Source organism: Apostichopus japonicus, chromosome 22 (genome assembly GCF_037975245.1).
Source record: "Apostichopus japonicus isolate 1M-3 chromosome 22, ASM3797524v1, whole genome shotgun sequence".
In the NCBI taxonomy this organism is placed as follows: Eukaryota; Metazoa; Echinodermata; class Holothuroidea; order Aspidochirotida; family Stichopodidae; genus Apostichopus; species Apostichopus japonicus.
The window spans coordinates 24,672,949-24,690,256 of NC_092582.1; the positions used below are offsets into that span (position 1 = coordinate 24,672,949).

Below are 17,308 nucleotides of genomic sequence, written 5' to 3' on the forward strand. Positions count from 1 at the left end.
TAATTTCTGTAAGGCTTGGAAGATTCAACGATGTACTCACAAAACTAACGCAAAAACCAGCAACACTTTACTTTCATTGGCAGGAGCGCTACTAAGTAGAGTTCTGAGGGGCTTTAGCAGTTTAGCCCCCCCCCCTCCCTCCCTCCCTCTCTCTTTCTTTCCACTGGCAAACAGAATATTCAAAAGCAATCCTAGTGTAAACAATATTTTAAAAAGGTATGCGGTACAATTTAAAAAGTCGAAACATCTTCAACGTTGTTTCAATAGTTGCAAAATATTGCACCAGTTTCCCTCCTTTTCACCCCCCCCCCCCCAAAAAAGAAAGAAACTGGTACTTTTTCTCTTAAAATTCGTGCAAATGTCGTTGGCAAAGTTATTATCTCCACAGAGCGATGTCCGATATGGTATACCAAATCGGACATAGCATTGTTTGCCCCGTGTGGAAGCCACTAAATACTAACCCGTGTAGCGGTTCGGTTCATCGGTAAGGATCCCGAGCGAGAATGATCTCACCTGACGTCACAGTCTTGCATAACTACGTAGATGCACATGTTGTACATTTCACGTGCATAGTGCGGGTACGAGCTCGTGTAACACGTACGATTAAGTAAAAGAGGGGAAAATAGGAGACAAATATCCAAATATCCAAACGTTTCACGGTTTATTCTTGACATTTTAAGTTAACAAATGTATATAAGAAAGCTGCAACTGTTGTATTTATCTTTATATCTCAAGTAGCAGGCCTCACAAGTTGTTACATAGAGTCAACTAACCTCCAAGACCTGGTTGTGTACATATATCATTTTAAAAACTTCAAGTACCGTTTCAAATCGCTATTACATCTATCTTTATCTCGTAGCAGGCCTCACAAGTTGGTACATAGAGTCAACTAACCTCCTAGACCTGGTTGTGTACAAATATCAAATTTAAAAGCTGCAAAATTCACTTCAAACGTTTAGATCTATAGTCATTTCAAATAACAGGTCTCACAAGTTATTACATAGAGTCAACTAACCTCCAAGACCTGATTATTTACAAATATCATTTAAAAACTGCAAGTACCGTTTCAACTACCGCTATTATATCTATCTTAATCTCGTAGCAGGCCTCATAAGTTATTACATAGAGTCAACTAACCTCCAAGACCTGGTTGTGTACATATATCATTTTAAATACTGCAAGTACCGTTTAAAACCGCTATTATATCTATCTCTATCTCGAGTAGCAGGTCTCACAAGTTATTACATAGAGTCAACTAACTTCCGAGACCTGGGCAAAATAACGTAATTCGGGAACCGAGAGCGCCGAGCACAGTTGCACCCGAAACCGAGTTCCGAGAGCACTCGAAATGGTCCGACCCGCTGTAGGGGTTAGTATTTAGTGGCTTCCTTTGCCGTGTATGGGGGTGTGTGTATGTTTGTGTAAAAGTGGTGGCGCTAGATCGAAGTACCTTTTCTTAAATCCTTGCTTATGTACAAATGATTTACGCATACGAACCTTGCAAATTGTATGTGAGGGCCGCAGATGCTTTTTAAGGGTAACTGTAAAGTATATATACTGACCCCACCTGACTCATTCTGGTTTCCAGCTAATTACCTTATTAATCAACGCAATGTGTTTCGGCTTATCTTCCAGAGTACAAAAAGGAAAACAGAGCAAGAAACAAAGACCAACCTTCTGTTTTGAAACCATGTTTTGACTTGAGCCTCTTCAAGACCTAGTCTAGTTGCTAGCACACACCTCTCATGAAGACCCAGGTATTTCTTGGCACTGAAAGTTCTTTCTAAACCTGACGAAAAGTAGTATCAAATATATGTTATGCAATGACATGCTCCAATTTGTTTATAATTTTAGAGGTAATTTCTCATTACTATTGTTACTAAATACCATATCTGATGCCATAGATGTATGTATACATATAATATATATATATATATATATATATATATATATATATATATATATATATATATATATATATATATATATATATATATATATATCAAGACCAAACTACTGTCTAAGATCATGTCCTGCATGAGGAACGCTCAAGGAAACTGAGCAGTGACGACTGTGTTTCATCAGGTGGGTTATAGACATTGGGAATGGTTGCGAGCCACCTGAGTGTTATATACTGGGTGTGAAAATGGCCACGAGCACCTTACCGGCATAACAAAAAATAATATCATAGCTTGTAAAGGTATACGTGGAAGGACTAAAACTCACTTGTCAATTGTTCCCCTTGAAATATGGCGCGCTTACGTCTTGGTAAGAGATGACCAGTGGGAAGTGTCCCTGGTAAAGGAGTGGAGCCACGAATCAAAGAGGACGGAAATGTAAGACAATTACACCATCTTGAAGGATGAACTGGATTACATACATATTCACGATCAGATAAAATACGTCTTGAATCAAATGAAGTAGTTTTTCGGTGATCTTCATTTAAAGTCCAAGAGTTGTTTTGCCATCCTAATGCAGACACGAACGAAAGTAAAACTACCTGTGTGCATAGGTATTGTAAAGGTAGAGGGAGGTTACTATTTATGAAAATGCAACCCCCCTATACCCACTTTGATTCTTTAAGAGAACCGTCCTACAATGTTATAAAAACGTGTGTATTCAATATGTATTTAACAAGCCTGTTGCGTTGCATATAACCCCCCTCTTGATTGAAACGTCAGGCCCTACTTTTATACATGAATCAAATGTTCCAAGGTATATGTAACGTTAAGCTGTGTTACATATATTAACTCAATCATATTTATTGAATGATGGATATTAGTTCATCACCGATATAAATTATGTAAAATTAACATGAATAAATCAAATGATAATACAAAAAGTACATTAATATTTGAAGAAAATTTGATTTTTCACTGTTGTTTTACTTCCTGATCAGTAATTACAGCAAACAGTAAGCAGTGAGGTTATTAATCATAACCTTTGTCTGATCAAGTAGGCAATGTTCGTATGACTACGAGGTCTAATTTAATTAAGTGTTTGTCTTTGTATTTTGTGTTTATGTATAGGCATTTGACGTAGCTCTGCGGTGAAATCCGCCATTCTCTAAAGAAATATTCTTAGTCTATTTATATAAAATTAAAAACTCAAATTGCGCGAGCAACGTTCTAGACTTTGCTTTTAATTTCAGCAGTGAAACCCGCCTTTACATGTACAAAGTAATTAGTTTTTTATGTTCCAGCGTTTCAAAACTTAAAGGAGAAGCACCGTCTGGCGGCTGGCTGTGCGGCGGTTTCATCTGGCCCATAGGCATATGTATATAGCGTAAGCTAACATGTTTAACAACTCCCAACAATCCTTGCACCACGTGGAATGTACCTGGATTAAAAAGTGCCCAAATAGCTGCTAATTATCTACTTCTTTTGGTATTGCTTTTGTAGGCTTAGTTCAAGCTTATTGCACAAAGTATTGACACGGGAACTAATGTGGATATTAGGGCATGATAAACACTTCAATATATCATCTCCAGTACTGGAAACATCAAGGGTATCTTGTTGTTCTATACATGTATATATAGATCAATCATTCTACTTCTATATATTTGCAAAGGACCATTACACTTGTGATATTTTCTTATATTGGAATACAAATTTTGGAATGTTTCTTCATAACATAGACCACTGATGGTCGATAACTATTGCTTCTCATCTGAGATACAACCGACAAGTAAGCGGTAAGCAGAAAACCTTTGTATTAATTCAAAATCCTTACCTGTGTTACTGTTTGAATAAAAATCATCGGTGCATTTATTGTTCGAGTGGCTCTTGTCTTGTGAACTGGTGTCGATTCCAAAATATCACGAATAAAAAACGACTTTCCTCTCGTTGACATGAAAACAACCTCTGTTTTTTTTTTAAATTTCAAACAGTCCCATAAATATAAAGTCACAATTCCCCAGAATAATATGCAAAAATTCAATAGCCTATCATGTGTAAATCTATACAAATTATTTGTTGGTATACAGTAGAAGGTATCTCAAATACTCAATGTTAAGTCAGAGAATAATACAGTGTCATTATTGATGAAAGAATTAAAATAATTCTGCGGCCAGAACAAAGTTTGAATCCTCCAACAACGGCGGTAGAAGAATCTGATGATCATTGAAGCTGTTACCGTCATTTAAGAAAAATTTAAGTAATTTCTGATTTAAGAACTGTTAAATGTAACTATTAACGTTATTAAGTGATCACTCACTTCAATATATATAAGAACATGTATATACGGATTGTGGAAATTTTAATACTACTCTGCTTTTTTTGAGTATTTTTTGATTGCATTCTTCAGCCACGTACAAGTAAACACTCCAGGTATTGGAGAGCGACACTATAGGCGTGACTTTTACTGATACTATATAGTAGTTGATTCATCGCGATATATAGGCACAAATACGGTGCAATATAGTATAGCTGTTTGAAGAACAAAAAGGCCTGTCTAATGAGAATAGAATAATCAACTGCGGGCGTGCATCTTAATATGAAGTGTATCCTGCTCTCAGCCCCTCCATTTCTCCCTGACAGGTTATAAGATATATGTTATGTGATATGCTATATGTTATATATCATGTATTATATGTTATATGTTATACATTATATGTTCTATCATGTTATATGTATATATACAGAGAGAGCTTTATTAGGCTTCGTATCAACTGTGATATGTGATATGTTATATATCATTTATTATATGTTATATTTTATATGTTTTATGTATATATACAGAGAGAGCTTTATTATAGTCTTCGTATCAACTGTGATATGTTATATGTTATATATTATATGTTATATATTATATGTTCTATGTTATATATATATGTAGAAAGAGAGAGCTTTATAGGCTTCGTATCAATTGTGATGTTATATGTTATATATTATATATTATATGTTATATATCATATAATGTATGTTATATATTATATGTTATATGTTATGTATTATATGTTCTATGTTATATGTATATATACAGAGAGAGCTTTATCAGGCTTCGTATCAATTGTGAAACGATTGTCTCATTACCACTTCTTTAGAGGCGATGAACAGACTTACTTCCTGAATAATACAATAAAGCATTAATTAAGGCTTTTAATAATTATCAACAACTGAATAGCAACATGTGTAGTATGCCAAGAATATACAGTACCTGCTCTGTGATGATTTTACAGCCACAGCTAAATTCTATAATATTCTGTCAAGGCTGGAATTTATGGTCTTTATCTTTGTGTATGTTAACTTTGATAGTGAAGAGGAAATGTCCTTAGCAGAAACGTCTGAAATCCATAAAAGTTTATCCCTCTACCAAAATCAGTTTGGGGGCGATTTGAAATTTGGCCCAATTTAAAAAGGCATTCAGGAGGATGGGTGAAGAGAAGGGAAAGATGTTTATAAATTCACCTGTAAACATAATAATATGTACCTCACAATATAAGATAATTTCTTATTTTCACTCTAATTATTATCGACAATATGTTGTTGACACGAACGTCAATATTTTAGATTTAAAACATACAAAAAGGGTCCCATCTTTAGTACGGAAAATAAATATTGAAATTAATAGAGACATCGAATAAAACCAACAGTTGAGGCATATATTTCGATGTTTGTATATTTAACCTTGCTTAATATTTCAAAACTGGATTATGACAATTCTTCCGTTTTTTGGGAGGAGTTGTTCACTGTATTACATATATATATTATTTAAGACGGTTGGACTTGCTTCTATTTTAATGAATATCAATTAAGTTAACACGAAATTAAATCGGATATCTCACAATCATTAACTTATCAACTACAATATTGAAGGAGTCGTCGTAAATGTTAAAGTATATAAGGATTACAGCTCTCTTCAATATACAATGCCTAATAAAGGGTCAATGTTATCGTTGTTAGTGTCGCAATACAGTCATTAACCTTATAAAGCAGTATTTTGTTATTATGTTAAATGACTCTGTTATTAACGTTTCAATTCTTTACAACAAACGATATTTACCCAAATTTAATATAATTTTCAATATTTTCACTGACAATCCATTTATTGACCTCATTTCATCGTTCTCTTGTAACGCAGGAGCAATGTACCGTGACTGTACCACAAAAATATTCGGTTTAAATTCAGTTTTCATTGAGTTTAAGTTTTAGGAAATTCTTAGGGACTATAGTACACTTTGTCAGTTACAAGTTCTCAGCACAACTGTTTGTCCTTATAAAAGACATATATATGCAACACATCGTTATGAGCATTTGAAATGAACATAACAAATTATTCAGCTGATTTTAGTTTGTATAATTAAGATAATATACTCGACTTCTGTAGTCATTTTTATCTCGCCATAAAAATGACGTCATTGTCATTATTAACTTACGATATCCTAAGAAATTCTGACTTTAATGTCAGAGTTGAGGTTTGGAGAGACTCTTTCTAGAGTGATATCAACCAATATCAGCTTATTGTTTGTAAATAACTGTCGATTTTTTGGAGAGAAATTTTACTTATAGTGATTCATAAACTTACTAGGCCTATATACGTTACATTAATATCCAACAGTCACGTGCAACATAGGAAAAGCTGTGAAACGCGGGACAGAACAGCTTTTTTATACAATCCCACATTGCTCTGCCAAATCTATAGAAACAATTAGTTTTAATCAAAATCATCGATCAATTGATTCGATTCGGACATTCTTCTAAAGTTTTCACAGTATGAGTGTCAATGAGCGACTATCTGAACCATATACTAGTCCGATGAATTCTATGCTAACAAATTGTTATTAAATTACAGTATGGCGTACACGAATCCACAGCAGGAACTGTCTTTCCTTGAAATCTGGAGAGAAAAAGCTAAACCATCAGCGATTATTCAATTCTTTTAAATTGAGTTGAATAAATAGATAACGAAAAGGTGTTACTCGCTGAGGAGACTGCCATTCGGTAAGGAGTAGTTGGTACCCCAAACTTTCCGAAAAATCACGAAAAATCTGTAAAGAGATAAAAACAAAAATGTGAGACTGATTTATGAGGGTCAAACATCACTTGCAAGAACTTCTTTCTACCCGTATTCACACGGACAACTGGGAGAATTCCCCTCCCCCAGCTGTTACGTAACAAATTACAGTATTTAATTTTAGGTCTACGTTTAGGGCTAAAGGTCATTTCTTCCAGGATGATTTGAAATTCAGTTGTAGTATGTGAATATCATGCCAAATTTTTGATTTTTGTGGAACAACACCCTGAATAAATACGGCAGCTCTTTAAACAACATAATTTTGAAACGTATACAGTTTGGAGTTTTGACGTGATCGTCCTTTTTCTCAAGTTATAAGTAGTCTGTTGAAGAAGTTACTTCAGCTCGTTATGGAGTAGGCGTTTCTCATCTCTATGACTTTTTAATGAGAAAACCATTTAAACTCTCTCATGGCTGCCTGGTTAATTTGGTTAATAAGGGAGTTAAAATCTAAGCTAAAAGGTTTGGCACGTTAACTCAAGGAGGCTCTAATTCTTTTATAATCCTTTACAAGACAACAAAATGGTACCAGGCAGGAAAAGCGTATATAATATGAGGTAAAATATAAGTAATAAAAAACTTCCATTCTTACGTCTAACTTAAAATATGGCATAATCAAAGATAAAGTAGAAATAACTGCCAAACCATAATTTGACGGCCTCTTTTAGCATAATTTTCTCAATTAAATTAAACTGCGATTTAAGTAAAAATCAATCTCACCTTCCCTCTGGCACTGACGTTTCTTTAGAAATAAACTGACTGATTTGTTTATGTAACTTCCTTGTATACGCTTCGTCTTCTAACTTTTCGAATCCAAATACTTCTAAATAACCACACGGCGAAGAAGAACAGTCCCGGAACAAGCGGAGATCAGGTCGTATCCACACAGTAACCTTGAAGAGAAAAATAAACTTTTTTTTTTATAAAAGATGTTCACAACCACCTCGACGACGTTAAAAATTCTAGCCACAGTGGCTATTTTAACATTCATCTTACCACAGGTTTACAAGACTTATGAGAAGAACTTTTCCTAACGTTAGTGCATATTATTTTAACTGTTAACTGAAACATTTAAAAATATGTTAGATATTTTATATGGGGGCAATCTGATATGAAAATAAATATAGGCACCACTATACACACTGCTGCCATACAGGATCTCGCTTAAAACAAATATTTCTCTTGGTGAAAAATATAAACTTATCCCTAAACACATTATGCATTACCTCATGATCAATGTTAAACCATTCCTGAATATTTCTCACGAATTTCTTGTGAAAGTTCTCGTTGAACACGTCTGAACCGGCGCTGGTATGGACAACGCACCTCATTTTGTGAAATATTCAACGTCTTCCCCTAATTTGCTAGTACAATACAATTTTATTTTAAGTGTATGTGATCCAGTTGTCTTTCTCTGGTAATTCTTCTCTAAGCAGTAGACAATATTCCATTTTTAGAATTAAGAGAATCGATTTTCCTTTATTTACCAAACTCCTCCATATGGTTCCCATTACTATACCCTCAACTGTGTATATAAACGATGACGTTTATCATAACTGTCAGGAATTAGGAATGTCATAATTAGGAAAAGTGCACCATACGCTCAAGAGTAATAAATTATGCCATCAAAACTAATCTTTCTATTGTTTTCAAAATTCAACGTTATAGCGTAATAGATTTCTACTATTTGTTAATTACTAACTTATTTCGTTAAAGGCACATATGATATTCTACCATTACAATTTACCATATATATATGCATGGTTAAAATAATCTGTTGATAAAGAGAAAACTGCTCCAATTCTTGTGTTCCTGTTATTTTATACTAACTATGTTTCTTATACTTTGGCATTCCCTGTTATGAGGTTACAGCCAAACTTGTATCACACAAGGTTTAATAAAGAGACATTAATGTGTTAATATGTTTTCACTATTGAGATGTTAAACTTGATAATCGATATTGTCCTGATGTTTTGTACATAAACACAACCAATACGGAGGAGGGGGGGGGGGGGGGTTCTTTCAAGGTCACATGGACAACTGAACATCTTAATGACATTCAACAATATTTGTCCTTGATAAGTTTGCAATACATGTAATACCCAACTTTGTAAAACTGATCTGTTTTTCTTCAAAAGTTAAAAATGGTATAAACAACATTTTGCCTACATTTTGTCTACAACCGTATAATTTTTTTTTTTTTACCTTCAATCATGCGTTTGACATTAGCAATACAAACTCTACTCATATGGTTCACCGATAAACATCCGGTTGAATAAAATTGATAAAAACAGAAGAAAAATGTATTAGTCTGTCTTGAATATATCTTTTCTATAGTTAACCCAAATTAATTTTTGGTTCAAATATATCATTGTTGAGACAGATAGATAGATAGATAGATAGATAGATAGATAGATAGATAGATAGATAGATAGATAGATAGATAGATAGATAGATAGATAGATAGATAGATAGATAGATAGATAGATAGATAGATAGATAGATAGATAGATAGATAGATAGATAGATAGATAGATAGATAGATAGATAGATAGATAGATAGATAGATAGATAGATAGATAGATAGATAGATAGATAGATAGATAGATAGATAGATAGATAGATAGATAGATAGATAGATAGATAGATAGATAGATAGATAGATAGATAGATAGATAGATAGATAGATAGATAGATAGATAGATAGATAGATAGATAGATAGATAGATAGATAGATAGATAGATAGATAGATAGATAGATAGATAGATAGATAGATAGATAGATAGATAGATAGATAGATAGATAGATAGATAGATAGATAGATAGATAGATAGATAGATAGATAGATAGATAGATAGATAGATAGATAGATAGATAGATAGATAGATAGATAGATAGATAGATAGATAGATAGATAGATAGATAGATAGATAGATAGATAGATAGATAGATAGATAGATAGATAGATAGATAGATAGATAGATAGATAGATAGATAGATAGATAGATAGATAGATAGATAGATAGATAGATAGATAGATAGATAGATAGATAGATAGATAGATAGATAGATAGATAGATAGATAGATAGATAGATAGATAGATAGATAGATAGATAGATAGATAGATAGATAGATAGATAGATAGATAGATAGATAGATAGATAGATAGATAGATAGATAGATAGATAGATAGATAGATAGATAGATAGATAGATAGATAGATAGATAGATAGATAGATAGATAGATAGATAGATAGATAGATAGATAGATAGATAGATAGATAGATAGATAGATAGATAGATAGATAGATAGATAGATAGATAGATAGATAGATAGATAGATAGATAGATAGATAGATAGATAGATAGATAGATAGATAGATAGATAGATAGATAGATAGATAGATAGATAGATAGATAGATAGATAGATAGATAGATAGATAGATAGATAGATAGATAGATAGATAGATAGATAGATAGATAGATAGATAGATAGATAGATAGATAGATAGATAGATAGATAGATAGATAGATAGATAGATAGATAGATAGATAGATAGATAGATAGATAGATAGATAGATAGATAGATAGATAGATAGATAGATAGATAGATAGATAGATAGATAGATAGATAGATAGATAGATAGATAGATAGATAGATAGATAGATAGATAGATAGATAGATAGATAGATAGATAGATAGATAGATAGATAGATAGATAGATAGATAGATAGATAGATAGATAGATAGATAGATAGATAGATAGATAGATAGATAGATAGATAGATAGATAGATAGATAGATAGATAGATAGATAGATAGATAGATAGATAGATAGATAGATAGATAGATAGATAGATAGATAGATAGATAGATAGATAGATAGATAGATAGATAGATAGATAGATAGATAGATAGATAGATAGATAGATAGATAGATAGATAGATAGATAGATAGATAGATAGATAGATAGATAGATAGATAGATAGATAGATAGATAGATAGATAGATAGATAGATAGATAGATAGATAGATAGATAGATAGATAGATAGATAGATAGATAGATAGATAGATAGATAGATAGATAGATAGATAGATAGATAGATAGATAGATAGATTCTTTATTCAATCAATGAGCAATAAAATTACACATCGAAAATTAAAACATTCCTCAAGCTCCTTAGAATAGAAATAGAAAAATAGAATAATATGTGCAAATAATAAATTACAGGTTATTATAAAGTTTGACGGCAGATGGAAAGACACTGGCGGTAAAACGCCTGTTCCCTCTAAAGGTGCGGAGTCTGCGGTGCGATGGCAAGAAATTGAAATATGCATTTGCAGGGTGATCAGAATCGCTCAAAATGAGCTGCGTTCTACGAAGAGACCTGTCTATGTAGAGCGACTCCAGGAAAGGGAGATCAACGCCAATTATCTTTTCAGCTGACCTGACCACTGTAGATCATCTGCTGATATCATTTTGCGTGGCCCGGCCAAACCAGATAATAATCGATGACGTCAGGATACTCTCGACTATTGCACGATAGAAATTAATAAGTATACATTGATTGAATCCATACGATCTCAACTTCCTCAAAAAATATAGACAGGCTTATATTATTCAGTTTGCTTAGTACCCTTTGATCAAAGTCATGAAAAAAAGATGTTTAGCTAAACTACCTGCAGGTTTATCGACGCACCCCCGTAACTATTACTGTTCAGAAGACGTTTAAGCATTATGTACTAAACACAGCTGTATTGTAAACACAGCCGTATTGGGATAAGATGGAAAACACTTGACACCCCCCCCCCCCCCGAAGGAAATGGTAACATAAAATAAAATTGCAGGTCTACCAGTTATTACGATATGAAGCTGTAATTTCTGCACTAGATATGAATATCGACGTTGAGATTAGATTGATAAACACGCAAAACCTGACCATACTGATAGCTGTTATTCACACGACAACGGTTAAGAGACTAACGGGATTTCAACTGATATTTTTACTTCAAAATGCCGCTCTGTGTTGTCCACACCAATAAAGCTTCCGAGACGATCTCAGATTCAACGATCAAAAAGTTATGCCAGTTGGTCGCAGATGCTTTGGGAAGTAAAGTCAGTGTAAGAGTAACAATCTGTTCAATTCTTTTTGTACGTGTTAAATGTAAGGTCGACTGGGCTGGTGTTGTATATTCTAAGGCTATATACTGCAGTAGATTATGCGCTAGGTTAGACTAAACAATAGGTTTGACTAGACTTACTTGGTCTATAGGCTTGACTAGGCTATACTTGACTAGCTTAGCCCAGCCTATACTTTGACCTATTTTTTTTTAATTTTCTTGATTTTCAAACTCATTACCGTTTCAGCGTTACATTATATATATATATCATTAAATATATATATATATATATATATCAATATATATATATCAATATATATATATATATATCAATATATATATCAATATATATCTATATATTTTATTAACAAAAGTCTGTTCAAATAACTCTTTCGAGATCTGGCATTAGGAATCACAAATGATTTTCGAGTTGATTAGCATCATGTTTGATCTCTAGAATAAGGCAAAATATGTCATCAAAAACAGAACTAGTATTGCTCGATACAGGTGTCAAACGCCTACAGTGAAATTACGACCTACCGAACATACAATCAGCGTCCATAGCCTAGTGGTTAGGGTGTACGCATATAAAGTGGGAGGCCCGGGTTCGAATCCCGGTGAAGGCTGGAAGTTTGTTTTCTTACAATGATCTTCTTACATGATCTGGAATTTGCAACTCATTATATTTCCAATTCCTGTCGTCGCACTGAGCGTTACTATAGCTGCTGACAAGCTTACTCGGACATGTCAGCAGCGAAAGTTTGTTGATAATGTTAAGGCGCCCTCAGCTGGAAGACACAACAGTTTCTGAGTGGTCGCAATCTATAGTTTGATGTTCAGTCGTAATACTGGTGATGGGTAACTTTACTATTCGAGAACACTTTTGTAACTATAATTTGCGACAATGACACCAATCAAGGGCGTAGGAACCGGGGGGGATGGGGGGCGCCAGCCCCCCCCCCCCAGTGAAAAATGTGGAGGGGCGGAAGTATCATTCCGCCCCCCCTACTTCGCAAGTCAAAAAACCCCTTTTTCATTTCCAAATGAGAAAAAAAATCTCATTTGGAGCACCAAATTGCATCTAAGGCCAGGTGAAAACACAAAATTAAGTTTACAAAATGGAGTGGGTGTTGAAGTGTGCTATATTGCACCAAATTGCATCTGAGGCCACCTGGAAATGCAAAAAAATCCAAAGGGGAGGGGGACACCCCCTCCCCTTTGGAGGGGGGCACCCCTCCCCTTAGACCCCTCCCCCAGGCCGGCCATCAGTCTTCAGCCCCCCCCCCCCCCACTCAAAAGTAACTTCCTACGCCTCTGACACCAATGTTCTGATACAACGTCCCTAATGATACAACTCATGAAGCCGATTGTGCCATTACGTAGTGTATATCTTAATCAAAAGCGTGCTGTCAGAAATATTTGTAATGTTCATTTTCATTGAACATTCTTCTCCCCTATTTAAGGAATGAAATGTGCTCCCTATATTTCATCTCTTTAAACTTCAATTAGGCATGTTTCTTTTTAACTTTACAATGGGCTTCTTCCGACTATTTATAATTCATTCTTTAGCTGAAATTCTAGTCTGCATAGTCATAATACTCGTATAAGTAGTAACTTACTTCATATCACGTCATCTCGTACTAAGTTAAGGTGACCCCAAGTACATTATTCAGGTGCAGTCTTGTGGAACAGTCTCCCACATTCTATTCGGTCAAAGGTTCTTCGTACTCCTTTAAGTGTGCACTCCATTATTATCTTTTAAACTCTCAACCCAATTAATTATCTCATTAATATACCATAAACTTTTGTTATATCGAACTTTTTGTTTAGTTGTGTTTTTTGTTAATTTAATTATCTTTTTTGTTCAGTATTTGCTTATACATGATTAAACATGTCATTAATATTTATTGTATACGGGAGCCAAACCAGAAAAGCTATGCTTATTTTTGGTTGCCTCTACCATTCATATACTGTATTGCTTTATTTCGATTTCTTTATTATTTGACTTTCACATTATGTGTTATTGTATTGTATGTATATTTTTGTTTTTTAATCAAACCAAATCAAATTAACAGTTGATTATAAACGTGACGAAAGTTGAACTATTTGCAGTGACATATTGATCTGTATGGTGTATTGTTTGTTTCCTCCTCAGAGTGTTACCGTGGAGATGAGAAGTGGGAAGTTGATGTGTCGGGCGGGAGATCCAAGCAAATCGTGGGGGTTCTTCGAATTGCATGGCACCACAACTTTATTGATCCAAAAGACACCCTTGCTGTCGGTAACAAAATGTTTGAATTCGGTGTGAACGAGTTGGACATACCTAGAAATTGGTAAGGATTAGAAAGAAAATTGTATGAGCAGGAAACTGGTTTATTGTCATTGAACAATACCAAATACCTTTATTATAAATTAAATTTAATAATCATAAACAAAAACCCTCAAAATCTAAAAATCTCGAATCTCTTTCTCCCCCGTATCCCTATTCATACACCATCCCGACCCCACTCCTCTTCAAGGGAGGGAGTAGTATAGACGCCCGTCTCTCCCTATCCATCAATCCCCACCCCCCCCCCCCCCGCCACCATTCCTCCTCAAGGGAGGGAGTATGAAAGACGCCCGTCTCTCCCTATCCATCCACCCCGCCACCACTCCTCTTCAAGGGAGGGAGTACTATAGACGTCCGTCTCTCCCTAACCATTCACCCCCCCCTCCCTCCTCACTCCTTACAAGGGTGGGGAGTAAATAGACGCGTACATGTGTGCCTAAATTATTGCCCCTTTTTAAGGTACTGGAACACCCAAATAGATTCCCCATGAAACTCGTTCTCTGTTAATATTTTTGCCAGTTGTATATTTACAATATAACAGTTTCCATTTTATAATGCGCTCTCTTATTTTCTCTGTCAACAGCCTCTTCGTCTTGATGCATGAACATGACGCAAAGCATGTCGGGATACGTGGCAACCAGTTTCTCGTTGACCTACCACACTATTCAAACTATGTGAAACCAGATTATTACAAAGACTTAAGAAAATAGGCAACTTCAGTCAAACCCACCCGCCTTAACAGCATTGTAGGCCCCATGGACAAGATTATGTACTGTGCTGGTCCTTATACAACCCCTACCCAGGTCGCTCGCTATGTAATAAATTCAAAATTAATCAAATTCAGAAAAACGCTGGTACAAGTCTGCTATACATGTTGAGTATTTTTTATTTCACTGACAACAGTGTGCTTTCTTCACTTTATTCCTTCGATACTAATTATGATATATATTAAATCAGTAAGTTGTGATACCCATTAACTATCCATGGGGTTCCTTAATCTTAGGCCTTGGGCAACTAACTATCCAGAGTGTCTATTGTGTTAAGACGGGCCTAGTACAGCCCAAGTCTCTATGAGAAATATTTTATCCAATTTCAATTCCAAAATCGCTTCACATTTCTTAACTAATGGGCACTGAGCATGCAGCAAATTTACATTGGTTTTAGGTGCGTGTGTGTGTATCGGTGTGTTTGGTTTTGTTTGTTGATATTGATATTTTTCTCGCTTTTGATTATTTTATTTTTTCTTGAGTGATTTGTTTTAGGTGTGTTCAAAACTTGTGTAACAAGTTGATTGTTTCTATATGCGTCATTATGAATAACTATAATTTGTGATTGTAATATTATTGCGTATAGGTTGGTCCTAATAACGCAAAGCATATATAGTTACAAACCAACGTATAATACATGCTTTGAACACATACGCGCACACACACGCACAATCAATGAACTGCTAATAATTAGCGAGATTTTAACCGTTAAACCGTCAAGAAACTGTTCTCAAGTTGTGTTTATTACTATTAAAATTAAGTTTGTTTACTTTTAGTTTGAAGTCATAACAACTTTCGCCTAATCTCATTGTTCTTACTACAATCTGTTTTTTGGATTAAAGTAAAAGATAAGATGCAAAAGCATTGTTTCTAAAGCTTTTCTAGTTTGAGATATTCACCTTTAAACTATGCTAATACCTCTGGAACGCTCCTTTAAGGTTACAGTGACGGCGACAACGTGCTCCTGAGTACATACCTTTATGTTACAGTTTTTTCTACTGTTTTTATTATAAATTATAAAACTTGAACCAAAACATGTTCTTAAAAGTTGTTAGGAGCTATAGATCACATTTGGATGGTATTCTACACTATTTATCTTTGGCAATGTGAAATGCATTGTAGTATATTATTTAAGGCCATGAAATGTTTGTTGACGTCCAATATTGAGTTTTGTGTTGCATTTGAGCAACTGACATTATGCGCTGTGTGTTAGACTAAGTAATACGACCACTTTCATTGTAACAACACCGTAACAACTAAGATGTTTTAGGTTTCGTTGAAAGGGGCAAGTCAAATAAACCACATCATGGTCGAGGGGAAGGGGAGGGGTCATTTAATATACTTGTTTTGATTAATTTTTTTTTAGTCTTGTATGGCAGCACATTCTGACTTAAATGCCTTTTAATTGTCTTTTTTATTGCCAGTGAATACATCAACAAATTTCACCAAAAGTTATATACTCCCTCTAAATAGGACAAATACATCATCTGATTTTTTTTTGTATTTATACTTTAAATCATAAGATATGCAAAATCATTCCAATGGAAAATGTTTATCTTATGAAACAGAAATCAATGATGATGCTGCTATTTTTAATTCATGATTTGTCATTAACAAATGATAAATGTATACCTGTTCATACAGAATCCACAGTTGTTATTATAAGCTTTAATATAAACATGACAAAAAGGTACGTTTATGCGTTTTCATGCAATATAAAAATATGAATTCCAAACAAAAAGGAAAACGACGTTGGAAAAGCATTGGTATACTTATGCAGGGATTAGTACGTTTGATAAATACTCGACATTTTGCGTTCGAAGTTTCCTGTATCGGTTCTTCGCGGAGCTAATGGTTGAAAAAATGCTACCCCCGGTTTCAATGTGAAAAGGGTTCTCGATGTAAAGGGTCGTTTGCGATACTCAATATGAAGTTTTATTCTTATTTCCTGTTAGAATGAAATGACTTATAAAATTGCGGATTACGATCTGTTTGTTATGTTGACTATCAATTGATTAATTTATGATGAATATAAATTATTTTAATTAACAAACTCATACTGTGCATGAC

The 17,308-nt window shown here is 34.2% G+C and overlaps 2 protein-coding genes and 1 long non-coding RNA gene across 4 annotated transcripts in view; 1 reads left to right on the plus strand and 2 right to left on the minus strand.

The window, feature by feature from the left end:
• LOC139963628 (homeobox protein GBX-2-like) overlaps positions 1-17,308 on the minus strand; it is a 183,004-nt gene that overhangs the window by 923 nt on the left and 164,773 nt on the right. The window contains exons 1-2 of one of the 2 annotated variants that reach the window (XR_011791644.1): positions 2,227-3,492; positions 1,675-1,789 (exon numbers count right to left, since the gene is read on the minus strand). Coding sequence is in view for 1 of the 2 variants with exons in the window: in XM_071964630.1 (XP_071820731.1) it covers positions 1,675-1,789 (115 nt within the window). In the remaining variant the exon portion in view is untranslated. Of the gene's footprint in view, positions 1-1,674; positions 1,790-2,226; positions 3,493-17,308 lie in introns of those variants that run through there. The other variant, XM_071964630.1, reaches the window with a different exon arrangement.
• Positions 4,965-8,835, minus strand: LOC139963830 (uncharacterized). The gene is made up of 3 exons (XM_071965014.1): positions 8,241-8,835; positions 7,735-7,907; positions 4,965-6,988 (listed from the first exon to the last, which is right to left on the minus strand). Exons 1-3 carry the CDS (start codon positions 8,343-8,345, stop codon positions 6,916-6,918), a joined length of 351 nt encoding a protein of 116 aa, XP_071821115.1. The 5' UTR covers positions 8,346-8,835; the 3' UTR covers positions 4,965-6,915.
• Positions 11,867-16,633, plus strand: LOC139963643 (uncharacterized). The gene is made up of 3 exons (XR_011791706.1): positions 11,867-12,143; positions 14,298-14,475; positions 15,055-16,633. It is a non-coding gene; the product is annotated as an uncharacterized lncRNA (long non-coding RNA).

What these genes read in the sequence shown, in the direction of transcription:
- LOC139963830 (XM_071965014.1), bottom strand. Translation starts at nt 8,345, where the DNA reads ATGAGGTGCGTTGTCCATACCAGCGCCGGTTCAGACGTGTTCAACGAG. An exon ending in GGTTTAACATTGATCATGAG is followed by an intron (nt 7,908 to 8,240) that starts GTAATGCATAAT and finishes TTTCTCTTCAAG; the next exon opens with GTTACTGTGTGGATACGACC. An exon ending in ACGTCAGTGCCAGAGGGAAG is followed by an intron (nt 6,989 to 7,734) that starts GTGAGATTGATT and finishes ATCTCTTTACAG; the next exon opens with ATTTTTCGTGATTTTTCGGA.